The sequence below is a fragment of the Phaseolus vulgaris genome, chromosome 8 (assembly GCF_051622355.1).
Source record: "Phaseolus vulgaris cultivar YP4 chromosome 8, ASM5162235v1, whole genome shotgun sequence".
In the NCBI taxonomy this organism is placed as follows: domain Eukaryota; kingdom Viridiplantae; phylum Streptophyta; class Magnoliopsida; order Fabales; family Fabaceae; genus Phaseolus; species Phaseolus vulgaris.
Window position 1 is genome coordinate 5,183,046 of NC_143505.1, and position 27,960 is coordinate 5,211,005.

At 34.8% G+C, this 27,960-nt stretch overlaps 4 protein-coding genes across 20 annotated transcripts; 3 read left to right on the forward strand and 1 right to left on the reverse strand.

The window, feature by feature from the left end:
* The first annotated feature begins 1,594 nt into the window (after positions 1-1,594).
* CYP97A3 (cytochrome P450, family 97, subfamily A, polypeptide 3) lies at positions 1,595-7,570 on the forward strand. 2 transcript variants are annotated; one of them, XM_068632964.1, is made up of 15 exons: positions 1,595-2,210; positions 2,421-2,634; positions 3,054-3,125; positions 3,226-3,336; positions 3,662-3,853; positions 3,990-4,151; positions 4,884-4,979; positions 5,063-5,164; positions 5,524-5,556; positions 5,874-5,954; positions 6,050-6,132; positions 6,447-6,578; positions 6,684-6,744; positions 6,923-6,988; positions 7,153-7,570. In XM_068632964.1, exons 1-15 carry the CDS (start codon positions 1,882-1,884, stop codon positions 7,348-7,350), a joined length of 1,932 nt encoding a protein of 643 aa, XP_068489065.1. In that variant the 5' UTR covers positions 1,595-1,881; the 3' UTR covers positions 7,351-7,570. The 2 variants fall into 2 exon arrangements, with proteins under 2 accessions (XP_068489065.1, XP_090149552.1); XM_090293426.1 differs by lacking the exons at positions 1,595-2,210; positions 2,421-2,634; positions 3,054-3,125 and having other exon boundaries at positions 3,227-3,336; positions 3,621-3,853.
* A 298-nt stretch (positions 7,571-7,868) lies between these two features.
* LOC137826827 (sterol 3-beta-glucosyltransferase UGT80A2) lies at positions 7,869-15,467 on the reverse strand. 9 transcript variants are annotated; one of them, XR_016514550.1, is made up of 14 exons: positions 15,171-15,467; positions 14,858-15,024; positions 14,221-14,460; positions 13,091-13,202; positions 12,430-12,600; positions 11,128-11,191; positions 10,874-10,931; positions 10,596-10,773; positions 10,287-10,417; positions 9,623-9,725; positions 9,457-9,527; positions 9,335-9,382; positions 9,105-9,254; positions 7,869-8,362 (listed from the first exon to the last, which is right to left on the reverse strand). XR_016514550.1 is itself a non-coding variant. In XM_068632972.2 (14 exons), exons 1-14 carry the CDS (start codon positions 15,268-15,270, stop codon positions 8,123-8,125), a joined length of 1,839 nt encoding a protein of 612 aa, XP_068489073.1. In that variant the 5' UTR covers positions 15,271-15,467; the 3' UTR covers positions 7,869-8,122. The 9 variants fall into 9 exon arrangements, 4 of the variants coding, with proteins under 4 accessions (XP_068489073.1, XP_090149554.1, XP_068489074.1 ...); XR_016514552.1 differs by having other exon boundaries at positions 10,216-10,417; XR_016514551.1 differs by having other exon boundaries at positions 9,457-9,533; positions 10,216-10,417.
* Positions 15,468-16,768: 1,301 nt separating this feature from the next.
* On the forward strand, positions 16,769-24,325 carry LOC137826825 (uncharacterized). 8 transcript variants are annotated; one of them, XM_068632970.2, is made up of 9 exons: positions 16,769-16,943; positions 17,985-18,087; positions 18,201-18,427; positions 20,024-20,210; positions 20,334-20,869; positions 21,705-21,754; positions 21,864-22,168; positions 22,337-22,494; positions 22,939-24,325. In XM_068632970.2, exons 3-9 carry the CDS (start codon positions 18,266-18,268, stop codon positions 24,154-24,156), a joined length of 2,616 nt encoding a protein of 871 aa, XP_068489071.1. In that variant the 5' UTR covers positions 16,769-16,943; positions 17,985-18,087; positions 18,201-18,265; the 3' UTR covers positions 24,157-24,325. The 8 variants fall into 8 exon arrangements, with proteins under 8 accessions (XP_068489071.1, XP_068489067.1, XP_068489069.1 ...); XM_068632968.2 differs by adding an exon at positions 17,088-17,107 and having other exon boundaries at positions 16,862-16,943; positions 20,024-20,869; XM_090293423.1 differs by lacking the exon at positions 16,769-16,943 and adding an exon at positions 17,086-17,388.
* An 881-nt stretch (positions 24,326-25,206) lies between these two features.
* LOC137826826 (subtilisin-like protease SBT3) lies at positions 25,207-27,960 on the forward strand. The gene has a single exon (XM_068632971.1). The coding sequence runs from the start codon at positions 25,575-25,577 to the stop codon at positions 27,870-27,872; it is 2,298 nt and encodes a 765-aa protein (XP_068489072.1). The 5' UTR covers positions 25,207-25,574; the 3' UTR covers positions 27,873-27,960.

Below are 27,960 nucleotides of genomic sequence, written 5' to 3' on the forward strand. Positions count from 1 at the left end.
TTTTTTTAATATTTAGTGCACCTTAAATCTCCAATTAACTAAATTTGCTAAATATTAATACTATTGTGATACTATAGTCATAATTATTATTGGACTTTTAAAATAAATTATGGACAAAATAATACTAACAAGTTATGAACAAATTCTTAAAGAGATCATTACATTTTTTTTTAATTTTAAATTTTAAAATAACATGTTTATGGATTTTCTGAAACTCAGATTTATAATTCGATATTTAGAAACATGTATGATAATTCAATGAAAATCCATGAAGATCATAAAAAAATATGGAGAAAGAATTAAAATGAAGAAAGTGCAATAATAAGACTGAGAAAAAGTAAAAGAGAGATAGAAAAGGAGATGAAAATGAAAAGCAATAGAGATAAAGAATGAAGCATCATAAATGTCAGTCTCACCATATCCATGGCAGAATCACACGAACCAATCCTCTTTAGTGATAATTCCACGTATCAACGTGGACAATTATAGTATACTCATCATGCACTTTATCAACATTTTCTTTTAACGATTTTTTTTTTTTACATTTATGGAATTTTTTTGCAATATTTCATAAAATATCTATAGAAAAAAATCTCACAAAATTATAAACAGTATATAGGGATTTATCATCTTGTTATATATATAAAAGTAGTATAAGAGAATAATATTTTTACTTTGAAGTTGTATTATTATCACCTCTGACCTTAATTTTTTCTTTTATTTTGGATATATAAATCAGGTTTAAGTATACGATTCAGTGTTTTAGTTTTTTCTAAAAAATTAAATATAGTATGTTTATTTTCTAAAAAAATTAAACTTGCGTATATAATTTTTATTTTTTGTTTTTATATTTTGAATTAAATTTATTTTGGTAATTATTTTGTTTATTTATTTTAAGAGTGAAGGTAGGAGTGTAACACAATTTGTTAATTTACATAGAACTAAAATCAAATTAAATTCAGGGGTTGATCAATTGTGAAGAAGTTGAATCATATTCAGTGAGTTTCGGTATTAAAATTATATTGTTATAATCTATGCGAAAAATATGTGAATTTTCACTGAATTTCAATAATTTGTTGTTTCTGTATGTACCAAGACTCTTTTCTCTCTAATTAATTCTAATTATAAGATATTTTTTTATACTTTTTATAAGACTATATTCAATTGTTTCTTGCATACATTATTCGATTTAATCAAAGACCACTTTAACAACTTTTCTTATCTTTTTTTATACCATCAGAAGAGTAATTGTTTTTCTTAATTTTATAATTAATGTAACATATATATTTAGCTCATAAAAAATTCCTTCAATTAATGTAATATTTATGGTGAATGATTAATTTAATTTTACAGATCATATACTTAATTCATGTATTAATATTTTTCATTAATATCTTTTATTTATGGTATAAAAAAAAATCAAACAATGATTTATGATGAAGTTTCTCTTATATGAGATAGTCTTTCACATGATATCTTAAATGAGATTAAGACTGTTTCCTATTTATAATTAAAAGTATATATCCTTTTAACTCATTTAATTTAATTTTAATAAAATAATTTATAAATGAGTTAAATTAACTTATAATATAATACATTTGATTTGTACACACCAAAGAAACATAGGTGATAAAACAACAGAGAGAGAAACGTGGCTTGTTCTGATAGGAACAAAAAACTTAGTCATTGACGAAAATAAAAAGAACAAAAGGAGATTCCAGAAACGGCATCCAACCAAGTTGTTCATTCTTGGTTACACAAAAGATTCCACTCAGAAGCTTACACACGTGATGTTATACGCAAAACACTGTTATGTTTGTGCATTAACCACTTATTTATCTGCTTTCCACTTGTTCTAACAACCAACACTTTGTGTGATCCATGGCTTCCCACATTGCTCTTCTTCGAGCTCCTCCTCTTTCAATTTCTACTCACCGCTTCCATGCAAAGCAAATTTGCATAAGCGGACTCAAATTAGCCACTGCCACCTCTACTTCTTCTTCTTCTTCTTCTTCTTGCTTTCCTTGCTCCATAACAACACAGAGAGGCTCTTTTTCCTCAGTGGTTGCATGTTCCTCTTCAAATGGAAGAGACCCGGGTTCGGTGGATGACGAAGAGGTACAGAAGGAGCTCATTCTCGAAGAGAAACGACGAGCTGCATTGTCTGCGAGGATTGCCTCTGGGGAATTCACCGTGAAGCAGAAATCTGTGTAAGTATAACAAAATTCTTGAGGTTTTAAAAATGCCCTTTTTAACGGAAAATTCTCTGTTTTTTTTTTTTCTGGGTTAATACAATGATGGGGTAGTTGTTAATTTACCCTCTTGTCTTCAATTTCGGTCTAACTCTAGTATGGTGTATGATTTGAATTGGGTACAGTCCAAGAGGGATTTTTGTTTATTTATTTGTTGGTTTGATGTAGTTTGGTTTCTATACTGGAGGGATTGGCAAAGGCGGGGGTGCCCAATGGAGTTCTGGACTTTTTGTTTGGTTGGGTTGAAGAGGGTGGTGAGCACCCCAAAATTCCTGAGGCAAAAGGGTCAATCAAAGCTGTTCGAAGTGTGGCTTTCTTCATCCCCTTGTATGAACTTTACCTCACATATGGTGGGATTTTTAGGTTGACGTTTGGACCAAAGGTTAGTTCTGTTTTTCTTTTCTCTTTTTTTTTTCAGGTGAAATGTAGTTTATTTTTCTTTGGAAACAATGCCTCATGTGGGATAGCAGGGTTTTAAATTGCGGTCGCAATATCATCACCTTCTTTATTGAGGAAATTTACAGACAGATGCAGTTCATGCGGTCGCTGAAACCCCATGAACCTTGACGTTGTAACTGAAATCATGGTTGCAAACTGTTTTTTAAAACCTTGTGGGATAGCCAATGGGGTTTGACACTTTAACTTACTTGTTTGACCTTTATGATTATGATATTGCATGCTTGGGTCTAAGCTCAGGGGTCCCTCAATGTTAAGGGAGAAACTCCCTTAACCTGAATTTATCAATAAAGAAAAGGACACCTTATAGGGAATAACCGTGTTTTGCTCTTGGTTGTTTTGCAGTCCTTTCTGATAGTATCTGATCCGAATATTGCAAAACACATATTGAAAGACAATTCAAAGGCTTATTCAAAGGTAATCAACAACAACTGCTGCTGTACAATTGCTTTTCTGTTCTCGCCTTTCTTTCATACATTGTATTTGCATGTTATTATTAGTACTTCTTCATGTTCAGGGCATCTTGGCTGAGATCCTAGATTTTGTAATGGGGAAAGGTCTCATCCCAGCTGATGGTGAAATATGGCGAGTTAGACGCCGTGCTATAGTCCCAGCATTGCACCAGAAGGTATTCTACTGGTCTTGGACGATTTATTTATAGTCACTTTGAACCATAGGCTAGATAGATTTCTTGGCTGCTGAGGTCATGATTTAAAGGGTTACCTTCTTATGTTGAATAATCAATTTCTAATTTATGTAGGTGAGAAACAGAATCGGCACTAGGAAATACTTATTAAACTAGGCATATGCATAGAGCATCATATTTTGATATATTTATTTTATGGTGTCAATAAGAGATGTTTGTTACTTCATACTACACCATCCTCACTTTGTCTTAAATCTCTGCCACAGCTTGTCTATCTTGCATTTGATTTGATTTCCTGATTGTGAAGTACGTAGCAGCTATGATTGGCCTTTTTGGACAAGCCGCAGATAGGCTCTGCCAGAAGCTAGATGCTGCTGCATCCGATGGAGAAGATGCTGAGATGGAGTCACTTTTCTCTCGATTGACCTTGGACATCATTGGAAAGGCAGTATTCAATTATGATTTTGATAGTTTATCAAACGACACTGGTATAATTGAGGTATAGTTTTTGGAATATTTCCTCATGTTTTTTTCATTTATATGTTCACTGCTCCAGTATACAATTTATCTTGCACCAAGGAATTTATTTATAGTATACCACATTCACATTGTTGTACTTAATTTAATCATATCAGGCAGTTTATACTGTACTGAGAGAAGCAGAAGATCGAAGTGTTTCTCCAATTCCAGTATGGGATATCCCAATATGGAAAGATGTATCACCACGTTTGAGGAAGGTTAATCAAGCTCTCAAATTGATCAATGATACGCTTGATGATCTGATAGCAATATGCAAGGTAATGTTGTCATTAGTGTGACTCAAGCTTGTAGTCTCAAAATATGTTCATGTGAGATGCTATGCAATATCTGATGCCACTGCAGAAAGGCACTTGTAAATATTGATATGCTGTCTACATTCTTGCATCTGCTATGAATATAAGTTTATGTTCATCAATATGGAATCTTTTCGATCTCTGACACTATCTTCTATTTTGAACTTTGGTACTAGATCTTGATTCCTAAACTGTTAGCTAAAGTCAAAGTCCAAGGAACTACTTGGTGATTACATGTCCATCATTAAAAATGAATGAAATGCTTGTTCTTCCTTTTTTCATCATTTAAGTTCCATCCAAATTGAAGCACTTGACATCTGATTATTCTTGCTTCCTTTTATGTTCACAAGTTAGATTAGGAGAACTTCTATGATTAGATCTTTAGAGCATAGATTGAAAATCTTTGGTGGTTTCCCTGAATATGAATGTGCTTATATATATGGTCTTCCGAAATACACATTTCTGCCCAACAAATATTGTATCTCTGACGTATGTAGGCATACAGTAGCTTTTTGGTGATTTTCTTTTAAACATTATACAAGATTCAAGCTTTGATGTGCATATGTAGTTAAGTAAATATCAATTTTATAACATGGAAATTTTCAGCTGTCATTCACTCGTCTTACATCAAAATACCGTTCTGTGATTCATCATAGCTCTTCTTTGTTTTGTATATTTTTCCATTATCATTTTCAGAGAATAGTGGATGAAGAAGAGTTACAGTTTTATGAGGAGTACATGAATGAAAAAGATCCAAGTATTCTACACTTCTTGTTAGCATCAGGAGATGATGTATGTTAGCTGCGTCTCTAATTATTTTATTTTATAAAAAACCTGGATGTGAGTGCGAAGTATGAAATATTGACTCTTTGTAGGTATCAAGTAAGCAACTTCGTGATGACTTAATGACCATGCTCATTGCTGGACATGAAACATCAGCTGCTGTTTTAACTTGGACCTTTTATCTTCTATCCAAGGTAATAAGAAGGGGATTCTTGTTCTGGTGATCTTATATATACGTTGTTCTTAGCATCCCTAATTGGGCTAACAATTACTTGATGGAACTGCAAAAAAACTAAATTCATTCCAATAATGCATGTTTAAAGTTTTTTTCATTCCTATAATGCTGTTTAAAGTTTTTTCATTCCAATAATGAAAAGTTTGGTAATAATGCATGTTCAACATAACATTACAGTTATTTCTTGTCATCAATCCCAAATTGAGATGTATACACTTAAAAATTATTTGTTCCTAATTATGTAAGTGAAGAATTCATTCATAGTGCAGTAATGACTAATACAAGAATATTTTTCTTCTCCTTTTTTGTTGGCTGCAGGAGCCTAGGGTCATGTCCAAGCTCCAAGAAGAGGTTTCATGAGATTTAGGGACCATTTTGTCCCAGAAAGTGTTTTATATTTTCACTTTTATTTATGGTCATGTCACTTTGTTGTTTGTTTTCAGATTTTTGTAGGAAACAGTAAAAACAATAAAAAACATGTTACTGATTCCTATTCTAATCTCTGAAAACATAAAACAAAGTGATAATGGGCTGCATTTTTGTTTTAAAAGTGAAAACAAGAAACATTTTTTCAAACTAAACAGCCTCCTAACTTTCAAACTAGTATCAAATATCATATTAGGCTTCCAGATCAGTAGAATCTAATAAATAAGTGATTTTTTTTATAGGTTGACTCTGTACTTGGAGATAGATATCCAACTATTGAAGATATGAAGAAACTCAAATATACAACCCGAGTGATCAATGAGGTATAAAGATGGCATACACATACTTGCATTACGTTTCATCTCATTATTTTATATCTATCTAGTAATTGACTTTTATAAATATACTCAATTTTTAGTCATTGAGGCTTTACCCACAACCACCTGTGTTAATTCGTCGCTCGATTGAGAATGATATTCTTGGAGAGTACCCTATAAAGAGGTAATTGCATTGCAATAAATATTTGGCTGGATTAACTCGTTAAGAAATAGTTTACCTATTCTTCTTATCTTGTTTAAAGGTCTTGTTCTTTTTTGTTTAATCTTCAAGTTTCTTATAGCATCCTTAACCACAAGTGTGAACTCAAAGCTCCTTGATATGGAGTGAATTACACTAACCTCCTAAAGTGTGATTAAATCACTTTAACTTGAGAAAAACCTGGCCTCCCTCTATATACAGATGTTTTCTCTCATTATGAATATATGAGCATCTTCCTTTCTGATCCACGCTGATTATGCATTAATATTTATTTGCAGAGGTGAAGATATATTTATATCTGTCTGGAACCTGCATCGCAGTCCAAAACTGTGGGATAATGCTGACAAGTTTGAGCCTGAAAGATGGCCATTAGATGGACCAAACCCCAACGAGACTAATCAAAGCTTCAAGTATACTATTTGTCTTATTTCTATCCTATAATGTTGAGGAGAATTTTGTCTTACATTAGGCCAAGAGTTTATCTGTTCTATAATGTGTGTTATCCTTTCTTTCAGATATCTTCCGTTTGGTGGAGGACCACGGAAATGTGTAGGTGATTTGTTTGCTACATACGAGGTAATGTTCATTGCTATGCTGTAAATTTTTTGTGTATCTGCTACTTGCCAAAGGGCTAGTTCGAGGATCTTATAATTACGAGTGGATTCAGTTTTCTCAAGAGTTACAGTGAGCAAATGCTATTGCGCATACTAATGGGTGTTTATGTTTGTATGCTTCTATGATGCTTATTGTAAAGACTGTAGTAGCACTTGCAATGCTTGTTAGACGGTTCAACTTTCAAATGGCAGTTGGAGCTCCACCTGTAAGTTTTATACTATGCTGTGATGGTTAAATGCTTTGATGAGGTCTCGGGATATTGTTTTAAATTTTTTAAGCATAACCTTAAAGTTTCAGAATGATGGTCTTAAAGTTGATTGCTTTAAGATATCTTAATAACAAGAAACTGATACTATACAACCTATATAGGTTGAGATGACTACTGGAGCTACAATTCATACGACACAAGGCCTGAAGATGACGGTAACACACAGAATAAAACCTCCTATTGTGCCCTCATTACAGATGTCAACTTTGGAAGTGGATCCATCTATAAGCCTTTCTGATCAGGAAGAAATAAGTCTGAAAGGCCAAGTTTACCAGGCTCAGGCTCAGGGTCAGCCCTAACTGCTGTTGTGTAACAAATCATAAACCATACAATACAATATATAAAATGAGTGGAAAGGGGAAAAAGTTGAGTAGAATTCTTTTCATTCTTTTAGCTTTGAGTGAATTATGTAGTAAGGTGAAGCTTTATGTCCTCAAAAATCAACAATCCCCTTGCTCCTTTCGCAAGGAAGAGAGCAAAACTACAAATATTTCATTCCTTTAAATTTCTTATTTGAAATGGTGTATTTTCATATTATAAATTTGTAAATACAACATTGAATTAAGACATTGCGAGGCTGCACATGTAGAACACACTTGGAAAGTACAGTAGAAAAGTGTTATCACTTTTTGAAAGCATTGCTATTGATTAAAGCTCATTAAAAATTATAAAATTGAGTTCACTTATTTATTTAATAATCACGTGTTAAAAAATTTCTGTTGTTGTGTGTGTAAGTCTAATAGTCTAATAAACAAAGGGGGGAACGAGGACAGTAACAAATTGAATACAATGCTTGGAGAAGAACAGTACACAAAGATAACCCAACAAATTTGCACATTCCTTATCCATGATATATTTTAGAAAATGATTGGTTGAATTCTACAAAACACTGGCTCTTATATTGATGCAAACCTTACTAAAAGTAAAAAAGATTGGACTGTACTGGAATTCCTTCAGAAATGCTTCTGGATAAGCTCGGCAAAACCAGCGGGACTATTTACTTTTCACTATTGCTGATATATCAGAATTACACAACTGGATAGCGGACACGATTACATGGACGAATGTGCTTTATGTAGTTTTTCTTTTCTCTTTTGATGGTTGATGTGTATCCACAGAAGATGTAGAGAAACCAAAACATCCTCGTAAACAGAAATATTTATGAATTGGCTTGGGCTTCGTTGCTAAATCCTTGGCGAATTCGCACTTCGATTTTTGGTCCGGATAATGTTTATAGAAAGCTTTAACCGCTCCTAGCACCCCATCTTCATTTTTCATGGCATTAGCAAGATCAACAGCACGCCTTTTCACCTGTATATAAGCCCCAAAATGATATATCAGCAAGAGTAAAAACGAAAAGCATTCCAGGATGACGATGAATGCACAGACCTCTTACCATAATAACAAATTACTAGCGTCAACATAGTAGTGAAGGGTTTGAATAAGATGCAAAAAGTCCCAAGTTTCTTCTAGTCACACCATTATAAGAAAAGAAAAATATGCTTTTAGATCACAGTACACGGTCAAGATTCCTATGCTTTCATATCGATATATTTGGTTCTCAAACTCTAAAGGACATTGTTGATTTAGTTCATCTCTCTAAGAATTCATAATGTTTTTTAAAGTTCACTAGCTATTCACAGTTCCAAGATCAAATTCATTAGTATAAACGTATAAGAATCTTGACCACATTTGACAGGAAGTATAACAAACTAAAACACATCGTTCCCTAATTAAAAAAAGAATTAGGGGAAACTACAGCTGTGAAGTCACTTCCAGTTGTTAATACTCTGATTTTGTATCCCAGATATCACTGCCCATGACACAAAATATAATATAAATCGGTGCGTCACACATGTAAATAAATGGGTGTTTGGTAAACATAAACTTTTAGCGATCGCCAAGCAAAACATTTAATGAAGTGCATAACCTTTTTCCTGGTAAATTATTGTATGAGATATTTATGGATTGTGAACAAGGGTAGATCCGGAACACATTCTATAAGCTACATTCACAATACTAACTTCTCTGGTCTTTAATCTTAAATTATTACCTCAGGTTTCAGCATAAAGTGTATGGCATCAACCAGCCTATCTAGTGTAAACTCATCCACCGGGATGGGTGCAGGACCTACTCCCCTAGCATGTACCCGATCTCCCCAAAATGGCTGGTCCCCAAAGAATGGTACAATAGTTGTTGGGCACTGCAAAAATGCAGAATGGAAATGATCTTATTATTGTGAGATGAATAATAACATTAAAGTTGAATTACACGATACATTACTTCAGCTCTAAGACCAGCGGCAGTTGTTCCGGCACCCCCGTGATGTACCTGAGATTTGCAACTTTCAGGCAGAACTCAAACTTAAATAAAAAACATTAGTACTTCCACTGAGAAAAAATTACCACTGCAGAGCATTGGGGAAACAGCCAATCATGCGGACAGTTGTCCAATAAATACACGGACTTCTTTTGTTCTGCCACTGAGAAACAGAAATTACTACATGTTTCACAATCAAAGCAGCAAAAATAGTATACCAATGGCATGTTTGACGCAGAAATCGTGACTCACAAGACCCAAGACCACCCCAGCCTTTGTTGATGATACCTCTCTGTCCTGTTTTCTCCAGAGCTTGTATTATAATTTTCGTCATTTTCTCTGGTTCTTGTAAAGGCTGTTTAAAACACCAACAAATATTACATTACAATAGAGTTTGAAGGGTTTAACGATGTCATACATATATCTTGATGTTTAATACAATCAAAGGCAGAATTATAGCTCAATACATATAGAGGTTGTTTCTCCGCAGTTTCATATCTCTGTTTTGGCAAACAAATAAATGAAATGGAAGAGCCTTTATTTTTACTTCTTGAGAAAGCGTTTTCTACTTTTGTTTCTCAAAGTATACAATCATATATTATAGTTGCACAGAATTTCATTCAAGACAGGTGTTTCTTATTAATTTGAGTTAGTTTGAAACCAAAATGAAATCATGGGCACTTCCAGGAAAAACTCAGAAAAATTTATCTCTTAGCTTCCCCTTCTCACAGACAACTTCGGAAACAAATTAGAGATCAAAAGGTGAGGCACCTTTGATTCAACACCTTAGTATGGAACAAGCGATCGAGTCTGATACATGTATATCTATTACTAACCAATCTTACTTAGACAGTGTAGTCTGCTGATTCATCAGAGGTTGATTAGATGACCCAAACACGGGAGCATAGAAACTTACAAGGCTTCCAAATCCAACATAAATAGGTTTTTCTCCCTCTTCAAGCCAATCTACTAGCGATTTTGGTGGTTCAAAATTTGAAGCAAGATCAAGGAAACAAAATCCAACGACATCAATATTATGTCCCCAGTCTGCAAATCAGTAAAAGACAAATAGATTATCATGACATCCTCCAAAAAATAATGATTATGTGGTAGTATGCCTCACAACCCTATCTAATAACAAGTGCATACAACTATAGTGGCTTAGGGACAGTAATAGAAAAGTGAGGACTAAAATCTGAGAGTGAATTATAAATACATATCTAACCTTTTGGTTTAGGGACTAAGTGAGGGCTCCATATATAACCATGGGGCACGTCAAAAGGGTGAGTGTAAGATCCACTTAGATAAGTAACAGGCTTTAGCTTCAGCTTTTTCTTCCTAAACTCATTTATCATGTCTCGTATTCCAAGCCAGATTAAAGCATCAACTACTTGATATGACACCTGAAAGAGTTGAAACACCAAACAACACGATAAATTAGAATCCCATGGGAAATTAATAGATTGGATAGTTTTAGATTAACAGACAGAGAGTAGAGCTCACTCTGTAGCCAATTGGTTGCTTAACACGGGAAAGAGGATGAGGGAATTCACTAGTAGGCCTGCAAATGTTATAAAACACTGTCATGAATAATCAAAGTACAAAATTAACCTCTAATGTATCTGCTTACCTGTTCTTGATGACTACTGAAAACTATTCTAGTTCCTGAGCCAATGCTTGACAAACACAGGACAAAAATCACAATAGACATGTATAATTAAGTGTGGGATTAGCCCATGTCATGAAACAAGACTTACGTCCATGGCATTGTGAAGAATATGTGAAGTGGAACTTTTAGATACTCAGCAACATGTGTATGCCCTGCATAAGTTCATATACATTAAAATAACATACAATATTTTTTAGTAATACATAACAGCTGTAAATAATATCAGATAGCTTTCTAGAACCGTAGTAATTTATATATTCCTTTGCCAGTGAACTTTATTTCTATTTGGTATTAGCCTATTAGTAGTTTCCATCTTTGGTACTTCGTCATAAAACGGAGGAATTTCTTGTTTAGTCTACAATGTCTTCTTTCATCATGCATGTCAGCTTGAGAAAACTAGGATTTTTTCCCCTCTCTCTGTCACGAGTTACTTTTCACAGCCACTACAAGCGTCCCACAAGTTTATTTTTCATTGCTTTGCTGAACTAACAGTATACCTTTTCAGTCTCATAATGAAATGAAGTAACCCTCAAAACCATAACTAATCTAGCTGTTTAGTCATCAAATAAGAACGAATCAGTAAAACATGAAAACTGCTGCTGCCAATACATTCTTGCTCCCTATGCTTTTGACTTTGCCCACTCTTTAAATTCGATAGTTTCAAACTCAATCAACATAAAGCTCTAGAAACGTTGCTCTATGTGGGAAACTAACCCAACTGAAAAGCCACTCTACGGATATTTCCTTGTAAGGTCTTCATCAATATTAGCAAGCTGCCAAACCACAATACAAAAAAATTCCAGCAATTTTTTCTGTATATATTTTTTCCCAGGGTCTACCCAAATTACAATTTGCAAATATTAGGGTAATACTCAGTTCCAATATGCCCATCTGTCAGTCTAACTATCCTTATCAGTTTACCAGTTACAGTAAATGTAACAGAACCTGTATGATTTAGACTTTCAGTTGATAGTTTCAGAACAAAGGTTTCCCAGATTTCTTGCTAAGCTTTTTCTCATGTTATCATTCTCAATGCTTCTCGATTTCTAATAATAATTATAATTTAAACTTTAGATTGTGATCCTCTAAGGTGCAGTGTAGTTTCAATCTATGAAGTGTTGAATTAGTAACCATTGATGGACTAACAGATAAAATACAGCCACAGTTATAATAAACTGTGAGATTACCACTCTGTACATACCAAGCACTTTAGAGGATAAAAATCCATAAATTTTATGGGACACAGTTAGTGATTGAACTTTTTGTCACTATGCAATCTCTTATTACTTAATAAAATATTTGAATTACATTCTCTTCAATGTTATTTATTATACTTATTACGAGACATAACATGATGAAATTGAAATAATTTTTTTAAGTAAAATCTAACCATATGCTGGAGGATTAGCAATTATCGCTTCTGCTTTAAATGTTGCATTAGACTCTGGGTAACGACTCTGGCATGCAGGAAGCAAAGAATTAATAATATCCTTGATTTGATTTCTTTGTATATGTATTTCTGAAGGTCCTGATGGCAAAAAACCTTTATTCTTGACCATATCTGAAAAAAACATGTATATAAGTAATTTGAAAGCGTGAACAGAGAAGAAACACAATTCATCAAATGACTACAAATATTTATATTAGAAATCAATGGTATAAACATTCTCTCACCTCCATATGACCAAAACTGTATCATTGATTTTTGAGGTGTAAACCTCATGATTTTATATCAATTTTTAGATTTACCTTCTATTCCAGCTATAGACCTCTTCATTCTTTTAGATAAAGTTTTTTGTGTATACATCTTTTTTGACAAATATGTACAGCATACATAACATTTCTTGTCATGTGATCCACTCCACTGGTTAAAATGGACTGCATTCATCTACTTAGTTTTTTTTGTGTTGAATTATGAAGATAAATAGTAGAAAACTGCAAATGATGCTAGGGACAAGTTACTAATAAAAGATAGTTTTAGCAGTCATTACCAGGTGATATTATTGCTCACCTTTAAATATTTAAAACAAGTTGGATCTAGAAACACTTACAACCAGCAAGAACTTTAGGATCTCCACCCAAAGGGTAAAATTCCAAGCCTGCATTCAAGACAAAATCTTCAAAGTTCTTATGAGTAGCTAGCCTAACTCTGTGGCCATCTTCCTGCAAAAGACACAGCCTCAACTAGGTTGCACCACATAGGATAAAAATTGACTTAAGAAGTTAAGTTGAAAAAAACTATGCTTTAAAGGAGGAGAGAATGAAAATGCTTTAGAAATTAAAGACATCAAGATTTTCATCATGTTCCAAAGTAATAAGCTAATTAGAAACAAAGTTTGTGATCCATAATGAAACCCAGAAGGGGCTGACAGTTTCAATCATAGTCAAAACAAATAAATGAAGCTCTAGGGTCACCTACGATTCTTATGGGGTGGATAAATGGGGAAGACATACAAAGGGGTTATTTTAGTTGTACTTTACAAGTTGTGAAACTATAAAATTGCTTTTATCCTGTTCAACCGCTCTCAGGCACAAAGCCACACTACAGTAATTTCAAATAAACTGATTTTGAAATTTCTGGGAATGGTAAGGAAGGACATCATATGCAAGGCTGTATTTGGTATATTTGTAAAACTTAAAAGCATAAATCTAGTGTAAGCTCACTTGCACAGAAAACCTGAACCACAAGTTACTTGGAGGAGACCAGTTATGTTCCCAGGCTTTTGGAAGCAATTAAGCAAGCCAGAGCAGGATCTTAGCATTAAAAGTAGAAAATTACAAAACATTTGCTTGGTGCAAAAATATTTCATAAGCAAATAATAATAAGGGGTTGTTCATCCAACATTTGGCCAGACTATCATGTTTTTATATGTAATTTCTGAAAGGCACCTGCCATCAATACAAGCTAGGTTTTAAATTGCAGACTGCAGCACTCCAATTGTAGACCGCATCACTTTGCTAAAGCCTATCTACAATTTAAAACCTTAATTTCAGAACAAAGAACTAATAACCTAATTTCCATTATCTTTTAAATTAAATTAAATTAAATTAAATGTTGCCAGAGTAAAATTAAACCTTTTGAACCCTAACTATTTCCATAAACACAACGTAACAATTTACAACACATTCTTGTAGTATATTGTGTAAAACTAATACTTCAGAAACCAGGAATGCAAAAAACCTGCAGACGCTTCCCCATCGCAACAAATGGCTGGACATCTCCCCGTGTGCCGACTATAAGCATTACAATTTGAAGTGGCTTAATGGGTGGAATATCCTGACTGTGTATTTCGTCCCCTAATTCATTATGAGGTTCATCACCTTTAACATCATGCTCATGAATACTACTACCTGCGCCTGGAACTTTAATTTCAACTGTACCATCATCCTTAAGTACGGAAGCCCGATGTATCCATTGCACCTAACACATTTGCAAACAGTTTTCAAGGATTAAAAAACACGCAAATAATTTGAAGTAGTATCAGGAAATGTGACCAATACAGAATGATTGTTCGGATACTCCGCAACCTATATATTTATCTATTTATATATGCGGATATGCACAATTGAGACCCCATTCAACACAAAACCACAATTCAGCACGCCACTATCAACACCTCCAATTTAATCGATGCATAAATCTATCTTCCCAACAACAGGATTCCAACTGAAAAACAAGTCACAGCATAAAATTACACTTCTGACCCTGCCTTGCTATATAAGCCTAACTTCCGAATAGCAACAACATTGCTACACACGAGTCTTCAATTGCACAAAATTCGAAGAATAATTATAGAACACAGTGATTCTGGTGAAACCTTTTTCCTGAAGGGAATTTTCGCGTCAAGGAACTTAGCGAGCGCCAGTGCACTGCTTCCCTTGCTGCTAACTCTCGTAAGATCAGTCTCAACGTTAACCGGTGCATGTGCAGGTGCAGGCGCAGGAACGTTCCGCTCCGCAGAGGATGGATTCCTGTGAACAGGCCCTGCGTAAGAGCAATCCAAAGAAGAAGCAATACACGTAACCGCATGAATTGTTTTTGTTCTTGTTTTCAATACAGTTATTCCACAATCCTAATTGCATGGAAGCGATCTCGTAAAATCGAGAGAAAAATGAATGAGGAAAGGTTACCGGCAGAAGCGGCGGGGCCGGAAGTGACGTCGTTGTCGAAAGAGACCGAGATGTCACTGGAAGAAGAGGTCGCGCGGTGAAGAACGTTCTCCTTCGCCATCGGAATGGAGAACGGAGAACGGAGAACGAAGAAGATTCTCAAACGAAAGGTTCGCTACGCAGAAGAATTTGGTTATGGTTACGGTTATAGTTATGGTTACCGTGAAGAAAGGAATAAAGGTTCAGATGTTTGCGCTTTTTTCTTTTTATTTTTTTTTTATTTTTTGAATTTTCTGGGGAAGGGAAAGTAGAAAGCATGAGAAAACATGAAGGAGGGTGCCACGTGGGAGTGGTAGAGAGAACGTTGCTTTGTGTGCTACGTTAAGATAACTGACTGTGATGGAATGATGGATGATTACACGGCGCGTCACCACCGCATGGTTGTCGTTTGCGTCATGCATGGACGTGTCCCCCAACATGTAGCAGCTTTTTTGCTTTCAAAATTTTGAAACTAATTTGTTTTATTTTTCAGATTAAAAACAAAACCCTTTATCCAACCACAAAACAAGTTTAACCTATAAAAAATTCAAATTAGCTTCTTAATCTTTTAATGAAATATTTTGTTTATCCCTACTGATATAAAATGTTTGTATTTAAAGAAAAAATATTATTATTTTCCTATAAAAACTATGTTTTATTCGTTTGGAAATAATTAAAAAACATGTTTTCAACCGCCGATAGCACGTTAGTAAAAACTGATTTTTCACTTTAGAAACTAAAATTTATACCACTTTAATTTCAAATGATTTTTATATAAAAAAATTAATAAACACTGAACTGGATTTACTCTGAATTTGAAATACTGAAAAAAAATCAAACTTAAATATATATTACTAATTTTTTGTTGTTTTTAAATTTGTTAATTAATATTCCAAAATCACTGGTTAGCATTTTCTTAAAACTATTATATTGTAACAATAATTTCGTTATTATTAATCTTTGATAGCTTAAAGCTATTTTTATTATTAAAGAGTTGAAATGAAAATTATAGCCACAAAAAATTATACTAACAAATTCTTATTATATAAAGGATAAAAAATAAATAAGGTGAAAAAAGAATTACAAGTTACAAATTATATAATTTAAAAGTTTGTGAAAAAATAACTTGTAATTCAGAAATAAAAGGTATTTTCACAAACACACAATCTGAAAACTTTGTTTTATACAAAATGACTGTTGTGGTTTGTGCAATGTGTAATTGATAAATTAAAAAGTACTTTTTGTATTAAATAATTCAGAAATAAAAATATATCTTCTAAATTATATAATTTAAATTTTTTATGATTTTTTGTTTTGAATTCTATGATTTAGAAGAGTTTTTTTACCTAGATTGCAAAATTCAGAAAAAAACTTTAGTCGGACAAGTGCAGAAGGAAAGAACGGGGTGCAAAAAGAAATGTCCTAAATTGGATTGTAAAGTGGGCCTGGGCCTATGACATAAGCTCATGGAAGGGACGTGTCACTGTTGGCGTGAAAACGCAAGCAAAAAGCAAATGTTTTTGTCAGTGAGTGTCGCTGGTGTTGTTGCTTATTAATAATTAATTAATATTATTATTAATGAAAAACTTGAACAAGAAAAATGAAAAACATAACCAAATACATTGTACAAGGACTGATCTTAGCTCTTGTTAAGTTTCTCAAAGTACTATAGAGTAGAGACAGATGCTGACAACAGGAAGAGCTTTCAACTTTGGTGTATTATTGTTCCGCTCACTTGTCTCTGCTTTCTCTTTTGTAAGCTCTTTCTGCTTTTATTTTTGCACTTCTCCATATTTTTTATCATTTCCCTTTTCTTTTTTGCTTGACTGCTTGCCAAAGTTTGATTCTTTTTGCTTACTGCATGGCTTCAAATTTCACAAATTCATCTGGGTGCTGTAGAGAATGGCTCAACAGTGAATGTAAGCTGGTGATTCTTTAGTGTCAATGGACCCATTCTCTCGTTAGGTTTTGCTGCAAGGATTCTTTTCCTTTTTTTGTGTCTAAAGAAAAAAGAATAGTGGGGTTTGTGTTTGAAGTATGTGAAGCTTCAGGTTATAAGCAGAGTTTCTTGCTTTTTGTTTTTCTAGGGTGTTTATATTTTATCTCAGTTTTTGGTTACAAACTGTGTTAAACGGAGCATTTTCATTCTTGTGCTTTGAAAATCATGGAGTGTGGATGGTGGTGACTTGATGGAGGTCAGGTTAGTGAAGTGGTTTTGTGTGGGTTCACGTGGTTAATAAAGTGTTCAATGTCAATGGACATTGGGAAGTATGGTCATCGAAGAAAAGTATTATTGTTTAAAGATGCAACTGTAGAAGTTTCTCTTGGTAGGGATTGCTTCAATGTGTTTTGTGTTAGATACCCTCATAAAGGACCTTATTGGTCCAGTTATTGCTACTGTTGATGGAAAAAAAAAATCTGAGGGAATCACGGACTCTTGTGGTTTATGAATATTGTGGCATATTAAGAGGTGTCTTGAACTTCTATGTAGAAGAAAGATGAACATTTTTACTTTAGCTTATTGAGCTTGCCATTTTTTCTTGGCAACAAAGATGTCCCATGCTTAGCTGGCTGGTCCTTTTGTATAAATTATGAAAAAGGATGAGTTTCCATTTTGCTTTTGCATATATTAAAAGGGAAATTTCATGGCACTAAAACCATTTTAAGATTTTCAACCATCACAATATGGTATTGATATTTCAAATGCCTGTGGTGAAACTTGCTACCCTTCTTGCATCCATTCATATTAGTTGATGTGAATTGCAACTCCATAAAGGCTTTTTAACTAATTTGCAGGTTAAATCAGGAAGGCACTACAAAATAGGACTTAAACTGCCTTTGTAGACTGAAGATATATGCTATCGGAATCCAATCTTTTGAGAGATGTGTCCTATGATTTGTAAGATATATTCAATTTGTCATTTATTTCTCTATATTCATAATATTCTATACTTAAGTGCTGAAGGCTTGACTCTCACGTGGATTGATCTTCATTTGTGACCCATGTTTCAGTTCTGTGTTCAGTGCTCCAAGCCTAGCATCCAGTAGTTCAGGAGTTCTTATCCAAAGAAGTTTAAATGTTCGGGAACAAAGTGTTTCTAACTTATAAAAGAAAGCGGCAATCTCTAACTAGTAATTTTATCCATGGGAATTGTAACCAACATTCGGCATGTGAAGATGCCCATAATGGCAATCAAACTGTGGAGAAAACATCAGAAAAGCATGAAGAAAAAACAACGGTGAGATTCTTAAAACTCATCTTCTGGTTTTGTTGATATGTTCAAGAAGCATTAAACTTCTCTTTCGCTCTCCCTTTCTGCAATTCCATATGTAACAAGATTTGACAAGACTCTTGTAACCCTTGACTAGCCAGTGGATAGGTTGATTAATGTATTTCTACTAAATAAAAATGGTTTTCGCTGTTACAAAATACTTTATTTATGTGCAATGCTGTATGTCGGCAGTGAAGAGGATTATTGCGAGAGAGAGAAACTCTGACATTATATTACTGGTGCTCATGTGCTTTATGTAAACTCTCATGTCTAACAAGTATAGGTAGCATTGTGAGTTCCTTGATACAAAATATTTGATTTAATTGCATTGATGTATATTGGCAATGAAGAGTATAAAGCTAAAAAGTATAAAGAAATTGGAATGGATAGCTATTAATTTTATAGAAAGAAATTAAATTCTTGAGACTGTTTTAATGATTAGAAGAAAATATGTAGTTCGAGGCATGTGAAAACAATAACTTTAGATCTTGTTAGAATAAACTTCTCTATAAAAACTTATGAAAGAAAAATGTACAAAGGGGAATAAATTGAACTTCTCTCATAAGCTAAAATCAACTTATGCACATAATTTTTATAGAAACTCTTAAGTTTTCCAAAAGTAAAGTGTGTAAGCTGATGTTATCTTTGGGAGAACATAATATTATACTTTTTTATTTCTTTTCCCTGTAAGTGTTTATGGAAAATTTTATATAAACAAGGCCTGAAGATTTATTTGCCTCACATAATATTTTGTTAGTAACGTGAAAATCTCCGAGGTTTCAACATGCTCTTGTAAGATGCACCCCCAAGTGACAAAATTATAATTTTTTTCCCAATATTACGGGGAATTTGAAGGAGGAAGAGAAGAAGAGAGCGAGTTGGTGATAGAATCACGAGAGTAATGTTCTATAATAACAAATGATGTTTGACTTTGACAAAGTAAAACAACCAATAGGTTAAGTCAAAATATATTAATGCAAAAATTAGATTTATCTAAACTCATCATTGCCCATTTACTCAATGCTAGACTTGTTCCCTTTAGAACTTCTGAGATACTCATACAAATAGCCAAATTTTGAAATACTCAGACTATACTCATAAAATCGTAGTATAATGTACTACACGTGAAAGCAAGAAGGCCTAATGCAATTTTGGGATGTGAGGGAAGGAATCCAGAAAGCTGATAACTGAGTAACAAATTTAAATGGCCAATATTTTACTATTTTGTTATTTTACACGTCAGGAAGGTGGATTTTTTTGTTGAGAAAGTTCTTTAGATGTAAGAGCTGGGACATAATGCCCTTTAAAGTTCAGTTTTTTCCTTTTTCCTTTTAAAGAACAATGGAAATATCAAGTAAAGAACACTCGTATGGAGTTTCCCTCGTGATGTGATGCATTACATCACGATAACTTCCATCATTCTTATAATTGTCAAATCCAGAGCAAGTAAATTATTTTTGGGTGCAAAAATGGGTATATATTGGAATAACACTTAACTGCTAATTACATGGAGAGCTTTTGTGATTGCATGCTGACAAGCTTACTCATCTATATATTTTGTAGGATACTAGTAATGGGAAAGTGCCATGTTTCAAACAGCCGGATTGTTCATCATTGCTTCTGCTTCAAAATACCGGTGACCTTAAGGCAGGAGTACTTGGAAACAATGATGCAACAGAAATGATGGTTACTGCCCATGAATCATTTTCAACAGAGCATCCTTGTGAGGATAACATCAAGAGAGATGATGGTGAGTTGCCTGTAGTAGAAAAGGCTTCAGATAATGATTGCGATACTCAGAGAAATTCATGTGCTGGTGAAAGCTCTCATAATGTATATGACAACTGTTCTAATAAAATTATTTCCCTGCCAGTTGAATTGGGTCCTGGCAATGATTTTAATTTGGTCAACTCAGAAACATTGATCACAAGGGATATCAGTTCTGCGCAAGTCAATACATCTCCTGTTTCAAATAGTTCAATGGATGATCCTACTGATTCACGCTCCAAAGATAATATTAGAAACCCATCTGGAGATATGGTTATTCGGGCCAACTTGACCAGTCCTCTAATAACCTTTAATCGATGTTACAAAAGAAAAAAGGGGTTGGATGGAAATGGCAAGCAAAGCAGCCTTTTGCACACGAAAGAAAACATTTCAGTGTTAACCAAATGGAGTATGCTTGCAAATGATAATCTATGTTCTAGTGATGAATCATCTAGTGAGGAATGTCCTGTAGATAAAGTACCTGACCTTAATCAATCAGTGGAGCTTTCAGAAAGAGGGAAGGCATTGAATGAAACGCAAGATGAAACATCTTGTAGAAGTTGCTCTATATTTTTTGTGGCAGACCTTAATCAATCTGCTGAGCTTACAAAAAGAGGGGAGCTTTGTCAAACTAAAGAAAAAGTATGGCTTCCTGGTGATTTTCTTAAACCTTATGGTTTGTTACTTGAAATTTTGAGTTTGATTCATGAAGGTATACAATAATTACTTTAGGAGATGATTTTAATTTGTAGAAGCTTCTTAAGTTTTGTATTAATATTTTTCGCCAATTTTAGGATTATCATTTTTCTCCTTTGCTGATGTTCTTTATATGTGAATAAATATTTGAGGTTTACGATGTGTTTGGGATATGAAATAATTATAAAATTTTAACAGTAAACAATTGAAGAAAGTTTGAAGAATTCTCACAAAGATCAGGGTTGAAGAGGTGAAGTTTTGATTTTTTTAATTATATTTTGTATGAAGTTGGATATTTTGGTTACTTAGTTTTGAGCAGATGAATGTTTAAAACTACATAATCAATTCAATTTTAGGAGATTGAGTGAGGATTTAAAGGCTTTAGATAGAAAATGAAGAAATATGCTTAATTTTGAAAACATTGGGACTTAATTTACTCTAAAACTTGAGGATCAAAATCATGTACAATTCAAATAAGAGAGACCAAAAGACCAATTAATCATACAAAGCTTTTAGTAGGTTTAGAGTTCTTTATGATACAAGGTTTTTTGTCCTCTTTTAATCCTTTTCTGGACATGTAGTGACAAAGTCAACAGATAATAGCTTAAAGACATGGGAGTAAACAGATTCGAAACAGAACTCTAAAATATTAGACAGTGCTATTAGACATCCTGATCATGAAAACTACTCAGTTTGAAAGGGAAATTGAGTTTGCGAATTTTTTTGATGTTGATCATCAATCAAATCTCTTGAATAACAGTAGCTCTTAATTTTATGACAGGTCAAAAGTACTGATTCTCCATTTTCCCCTGGAGTTGTTTCTGAAACATGGTATATTTTCATAAATCTCAACTCTGCAATTTTTTTAATATTATAAAACAAATAGAAAACCATTAGCTGCTGGGGGGAAAGTTGAATATCAATGTTTTCATTCTAACAGTGTGGCAGACATGAGAGAGAAACTTTGTCATGGGGAAGACTCGGGAAAAAATGCCTCTCATACAGACAGAACAGCAGAACTGAGCCATAGTTGTCTGATTGACAAGGATCATCTTTATAAGGATTGTCAGGGAGTCTCTATCAAAGTTGATTCTAGAGATCCCTATCCTTCAGCCACAGCCACTGATCGGGAACAAGAAAAGTCCCAAATCTTGTGCTGTGAGGCCAATGAACATGGTTTGAGCAATGAAACGATGAAAATTGGTGAAAACCAATCTCGGTTTGACCGGCCTAATAACTCCGGGGGTATGATTTTTCACCTAGCCTCAAACATTGAAGTGGCGAATCTAAATATTTTGTTCAGTAATTGTGAAGTTGTTATTAGTGTTATGTATTTCTGCCAGAAAGCTTCATCATACATTTTTTCATTTTATTTAAAGAATTTTACTTGATATACATTTTTATGTGATACAGAAGAGCACACTGTTGATTTAAACATGGGTGCTGAGAAGCATCCCCTTCATTTGAGTACGAGGGCTCCGGGGTCCAAATTGGAATCTACAAGCAGTAGTTCTGCCATTGCTGAAGATAAAGTTTCTGAACTGGACTTTTTAAACACTAGAAACACACAGGTATAAGGAGGGTACCAATTCATTTCTATAACTTCAAAGATGGTATTTTATATTTTAGAAAAAGAAAATTACAATGCACAAATCCCAGCAAACATATTCCCATTTAGGAAGAATTAACAAATCTAGAAATATATTTAAGCAGTTAACCAATAACAGATTGGATAAAACATTGCTTTTTCCCGAAATGGAAATATAAATGTTTTAATTTGTCCTCCTAATTGGAAATATGTGTACCAAGACTTGCTTAATTTGATCTCTTACAAAAAGGTTTGTGCACTGTTAGTCTTCCCAAGTGCAGCATTTCTCATCCTTTTAAAGCTTTTGCATGGGGCTGTTTGTGAGCATCAACTATGAAGTTCATCATGTTTTATCTTCTCTTTAAAAGAAGATAATAGTGTTGCCCATTATTGATATCTGGTTCTCCTTATCCTCTTGTATATCCAGCTGATTTCGGAAGGAAAAGCTATAGCTGGTGTTTGCTCAAGTAGTACTCAACCTCAGTTAATGATGACTGAAGAAAGAATGAGGGTTCAACAAACAAAAACCGATAAATCAAAACTGATGCCTTTGATTTCTCTTTCTCTGGGCTTGTCTTTACCTATGGAGCTCAAGACCAGAGGCAGTGATTCTGTTAGTAGTTTGTCTGTCTTCTCTTTGTCAAATTCAACCACTGAAACTAGAGATATTGTCCAAGATGGATTATGTCGGTCATCACCAAACCGGAAACCATTACATCCCAGGAACCAGGTGGTACTTGACAACATTGCACACAGAACAAGAGCTTTAAATGAAAGAGGAAATTTTCAAGAATATTTGAAGCCACATCCTATCAGGTGGTCTGAAGAGGAGTTGGATTTTCTCTGGATTGGTGTAAGGAGACATGGTAGGGGCAATTGGGATGCCATGCTAAGGGATCCTAGATTGCGGTTTTCACCATTAAGGGTACCAGGTGACCTTGCTGAGAGGTGGGAGGATGAACAATTAAAACTTTTGAACGATATTGACGTTCCACAGTTCATGTATCCAGCAGCAGAAAGGGGAGCAGCTGTGGCATCATTGCAAGGAAACTTTTGCTACTTGGATCCTAAATCAAGTCTCTGGGAGAGCAACCCTTTGAAGAAACCTATTACCAGATATAATTTTCAAAGTAACACCACTGCGCACAGTCATAGGCCAACTACTCATTCCAGAAAGGCCAATTACAACAACATAGACAAGTATGAACTAGGATTTTTCAATTCTCCTGGAAGCTTGAGCATTTGCAGGCAGAATGCTTATTCGAATGACTATCCCTTTAATTGTTCAGCTGCGACAAATAATTTGCCCCACTGGCTCAGGGAAGCTGTTAACACTCCTCCAATCATGCCAAATATGGCTGCAGTGTGTTCCTTGAGTTCTCATCCAGAAGTAGGAGCTTCAGATCATTGCTTCAATACCAGCAAGTCATGCTTTGTACCTCCAAATTGGTTCAATGGTTTGAGGGCAAGTGAGCCACACATGCCAAATGGTTCTCACTATTCAACCTATTCAAGAAAGTATGGGGTGGTGAAGATGAACAAATCTGTGGAACATCGTGTCCGGAAACCGGATGACTTGATCATTGTTGATAGTGACACTTCTTCTGAAGAGACTATATCTGATGATAACCGTGCCAGCTTGTAGATCTGAACAAAGTATTTGATGTTGATAAAATGATAGGCTTTGTTAATTACTGTTGTAAGCTGCATAAAGGTTGTAGGTGAATGATGCATGGTTTTGTAGTTGAGCAATCTGTATAATGTAGGAGAATGATGTGACTTGCTGCCAAATGAACATTGATTTTTATATTCAACTGAATTTTTTAGAGATATTAAATGGTCGGTATTAATTTGAGGAATCAGAAAAGGATGAAATGCTCTCTTTTTGTTACCATGTACAGGTTGAGAACAAAAAGCAGGGAATCTAATCTGTCTAATATTCTATTATTTTTTCAGTTTAATTCTATTATTTTTAAAGGTCTCAATTTGATTTAAATTTAAATTTTTTTAATTTTAAAAAGTCAATTTTATCTCTTTTATTAAATTGGTGTTAACCTCATTTAGAAAATGACAGATATGGTAGAATAATGAAGAACATGGTAACTGATATCCAATGCAGGAAGCTAGCAAATGTAGTCATGCTTTGAAAACATACCCTTCTATGCTATAAGTGTAACATTTATTTGGTTGAAGGGCACCCTCTTTGGTTTGTCTTTGAAGCCAACACAACCTACTTGCAAGTCCCATTTCCTAAAGGCCTCACCAGAACGGCATGTGGAGGCAGAGAGGATTGGAGGAAGGGAGAGGAAGAGGAGGGAAAAAAAGGTGAGGGAGAGAATGATTGTGATGGTAATTTTTAATAAATTATAGGTAGTTGATTTTTACAATAACTTAAGCTGTATTTATGGTTATTTATAAGTACATAAAATTTTACATTGATGCCATATGACTATTAAATTGTAAAAATAAGTTATGCAAGTAATTCTATACAATTATCCAATTACATACTATTTTTATGTAAAAAAAAGTACATACTATTTATGATAACTTTGCTGACTTTTGCTATATATGTAACTTATAAGTCTTCACCACTAATTTCTAATCGACAATGTAAAGCTTTTATATCTTTCTCTTTCTTTCAATTCTCTTAATTGGTCATTAAAAAAAATCTAATATAAAGAAGTTAGTTGCCAGTTGTGATTAATTCAATACTGGAAACAACATTTTTCTGGTACAATATCATACTCACACGGTTAAAAGACTTTATGCGCATGTATACCCTAAGCATTTGTGTCTGATTGATGCAATACGGAAATCTTACCTAAGATTGATTACGTTGCATTGCATCAATCAGAAAAGTAAGCTCTACTTTTCTTTTTTCTCATCACAAAGCACCTTTGATGCAGAAAATTCGGTCCAATTATTTTGCACTGATATTTTACACACTTTGTATAATTACAAATGTCAACATCATTGAAGTTCTGTGGACCGAAATTCTTATATATAATGCATGATCTCACCAGTTTTTCCAAACTAAGAAATTTTCATTGAGGTGCATAAAGAATGATGGAGCCTAAGCCTAACTTTGTGTTTCCACTTCCTTTCATGCTCTTCATTACTCATTGGTTTCTATTGGCTCTTCATGGCAGTGCTGCTGAGAGTTCCACATATATAGTCCACATGGACAAATCCTTGTTTCCTCATGTCTTCACAACCCATCATGATTGGTTTGAATCCATCATGGATTCCACAAAATCTGCAACACTTGGTCACTCATCCATACAATCACAGAAATTAGTGTACTCCTATAGCATAGCCATGTATGGCTTTAGTGCAGTACTAACTTCAGAAGAGTTAGAGGCTGTCAAGAACTCCCTTGGCTTTGTTGCAGCATATCCAGACAGAACTGCCACTATAGACACCACTCACACTTTTGAGTTTCTCTCCCTAGACTCTTCTAGTGGCCTGTGGCATGCATCAAATTTTGGGGAGGATGTCATTGTGGGTGTTATTGACTCTGGTGTGTGGCCTGAGAGTGAAAGCTTCAAAGATGATGACATGACCAAGAAAATACCAAGTAAATGGAAAGGGGCCTGTCAGGAAGGACAAGACTTCAACACTTCCATGTGCAACTTCAAACTGATTGGAGCTAGATATTTCAACAAAGGTGTGATTGCTGCAGACTCCAAGGTTAGAATCAGCATGAACTCAGCAAGAGACACTCTGGGTCATGGAACTCACACATCATCAACAGTTGCTGGCAACTATGTCAGTGGAGCCTCTTACTTTGGCTATGCTAAAGGAGTGGCCAGAGGCATTGCACCAAGAGCTAGGCTTGCCATGTACAAGGTCATTTGGGACGAGGGTCGTTACGCCTCTGATGTTTTGGCTGGAATGGACCAAGCCATTGCTGATGGGGTTGATGTCATTTCCATCTCTATGGGGTTTGATGGTGTTCCACTTTATGAGGATCCTATAGCAATAGCTTCTTTTGCAGCAATGGAAAAAGGGGTGGTGGTTTCATCCTCTGCAGGTAACTATGGTCCTGATCTTGGTACTTTGCACAACGGAATCCCCTGGCTTCTCACCGTGGCTGCAGGTACCATTGACCGCACATTTGGTACTCTAATTCTTGGAAATGGCCTAACCATTAGTGGTTGGACCTTGTTTCCTGCAAATGCGTTAGTGGAAAATCTTCCACTTATCTACAGTAAGAATACATCAGCCTGTAACTCAGTCAAGTTGTTATCCAAAGTGGCCATGGAAGGGATCATTCTATGCGACTCAGTGTCAGACCCTGAGTTAGTGATCAAACAAAGGAGGTTTGTTGAAGAAGCCAGTTTGTTAGGGGCAGTATTCATCTCTGATCAACCATTAGTAAATGAAGAACATGCCATATCTCCAAGTATTGTAATCAGTGCAAAGGATGCACCATCCGTGATCAAGTATGCAAAAAGCCATAGGGAGCCAACAGCCAGCATCAAATTTCAGCAAACATCTGTTGGAATAAAGCCAGCACCAGGTGTTGCCGATTACTCTTCAAGAGGTCCTTCACCTAGCTACCCTGGGGTCTTGAAGCCTGACATAATGGCACCTGGCTCTGATGTCCTTGCCGCTTTCATTCCTAACACTCCAGCAGCTTCAATTGGCAACAATGTGTTATTACCTAGTGACTACAATCTGCTGTCTGGAACATCGATGTCCTGCCCTCATGCTTCTGGTGTTGCTGCTCTTTTGAAAGCTGCACACCCTGAATGGAGTGCTGCTGCTATAAGGTCTGCACTAGTAACCACAGCTAGTCCTCTAGATAATACACAAAATCCAATCAGAGACTATGGCTATCCTTCTCAATATGCTTCCCCTCTTGCCATGGGAGCTGGTCAAATTGACCCCAACAAAGCACTTGATCCAGGTTTGATATATGATGCCACCCCACAGGACTATGTTAATCTCCTTTGTGCTTTGCACTACACACAAAAACAAATCTTAACCATTACAAGATCAAGTTCCTATAATTGTGCAAAACCATCGTTTGATCTTAACTACCCTTCATTTATAGCTTTCTACAGCAACAAAACAAGGTCAGTTGTCCAAAAATTTAAGAGGACAGTGACCAATGTTGGAGATGGTGGTGCCATATACAGAGTCAAGACGACACAACCTAATGGTTCTGTGGTGACAGTGTCACCTGAGACATTAGCATTCAGATACAAAAATGAGAAGCTAAGCTATGATGTGATGATAAAGTATAGGAAGTACAAGAAGGAAAACATCTCATATGGGGATCTTGTTTGGATTGAAGATGGTGGAGCACATAGTGTCAGGAGCCCCATTGTAGTGGGACCAAGTGGAATTGTATGAGTTGTTGTAGTTGGATTTATCTTTCTGGGCCTGAAATCATGGGACCCAGAATAATAAATAATGTGATGATTACATAATTTCGTAGTAA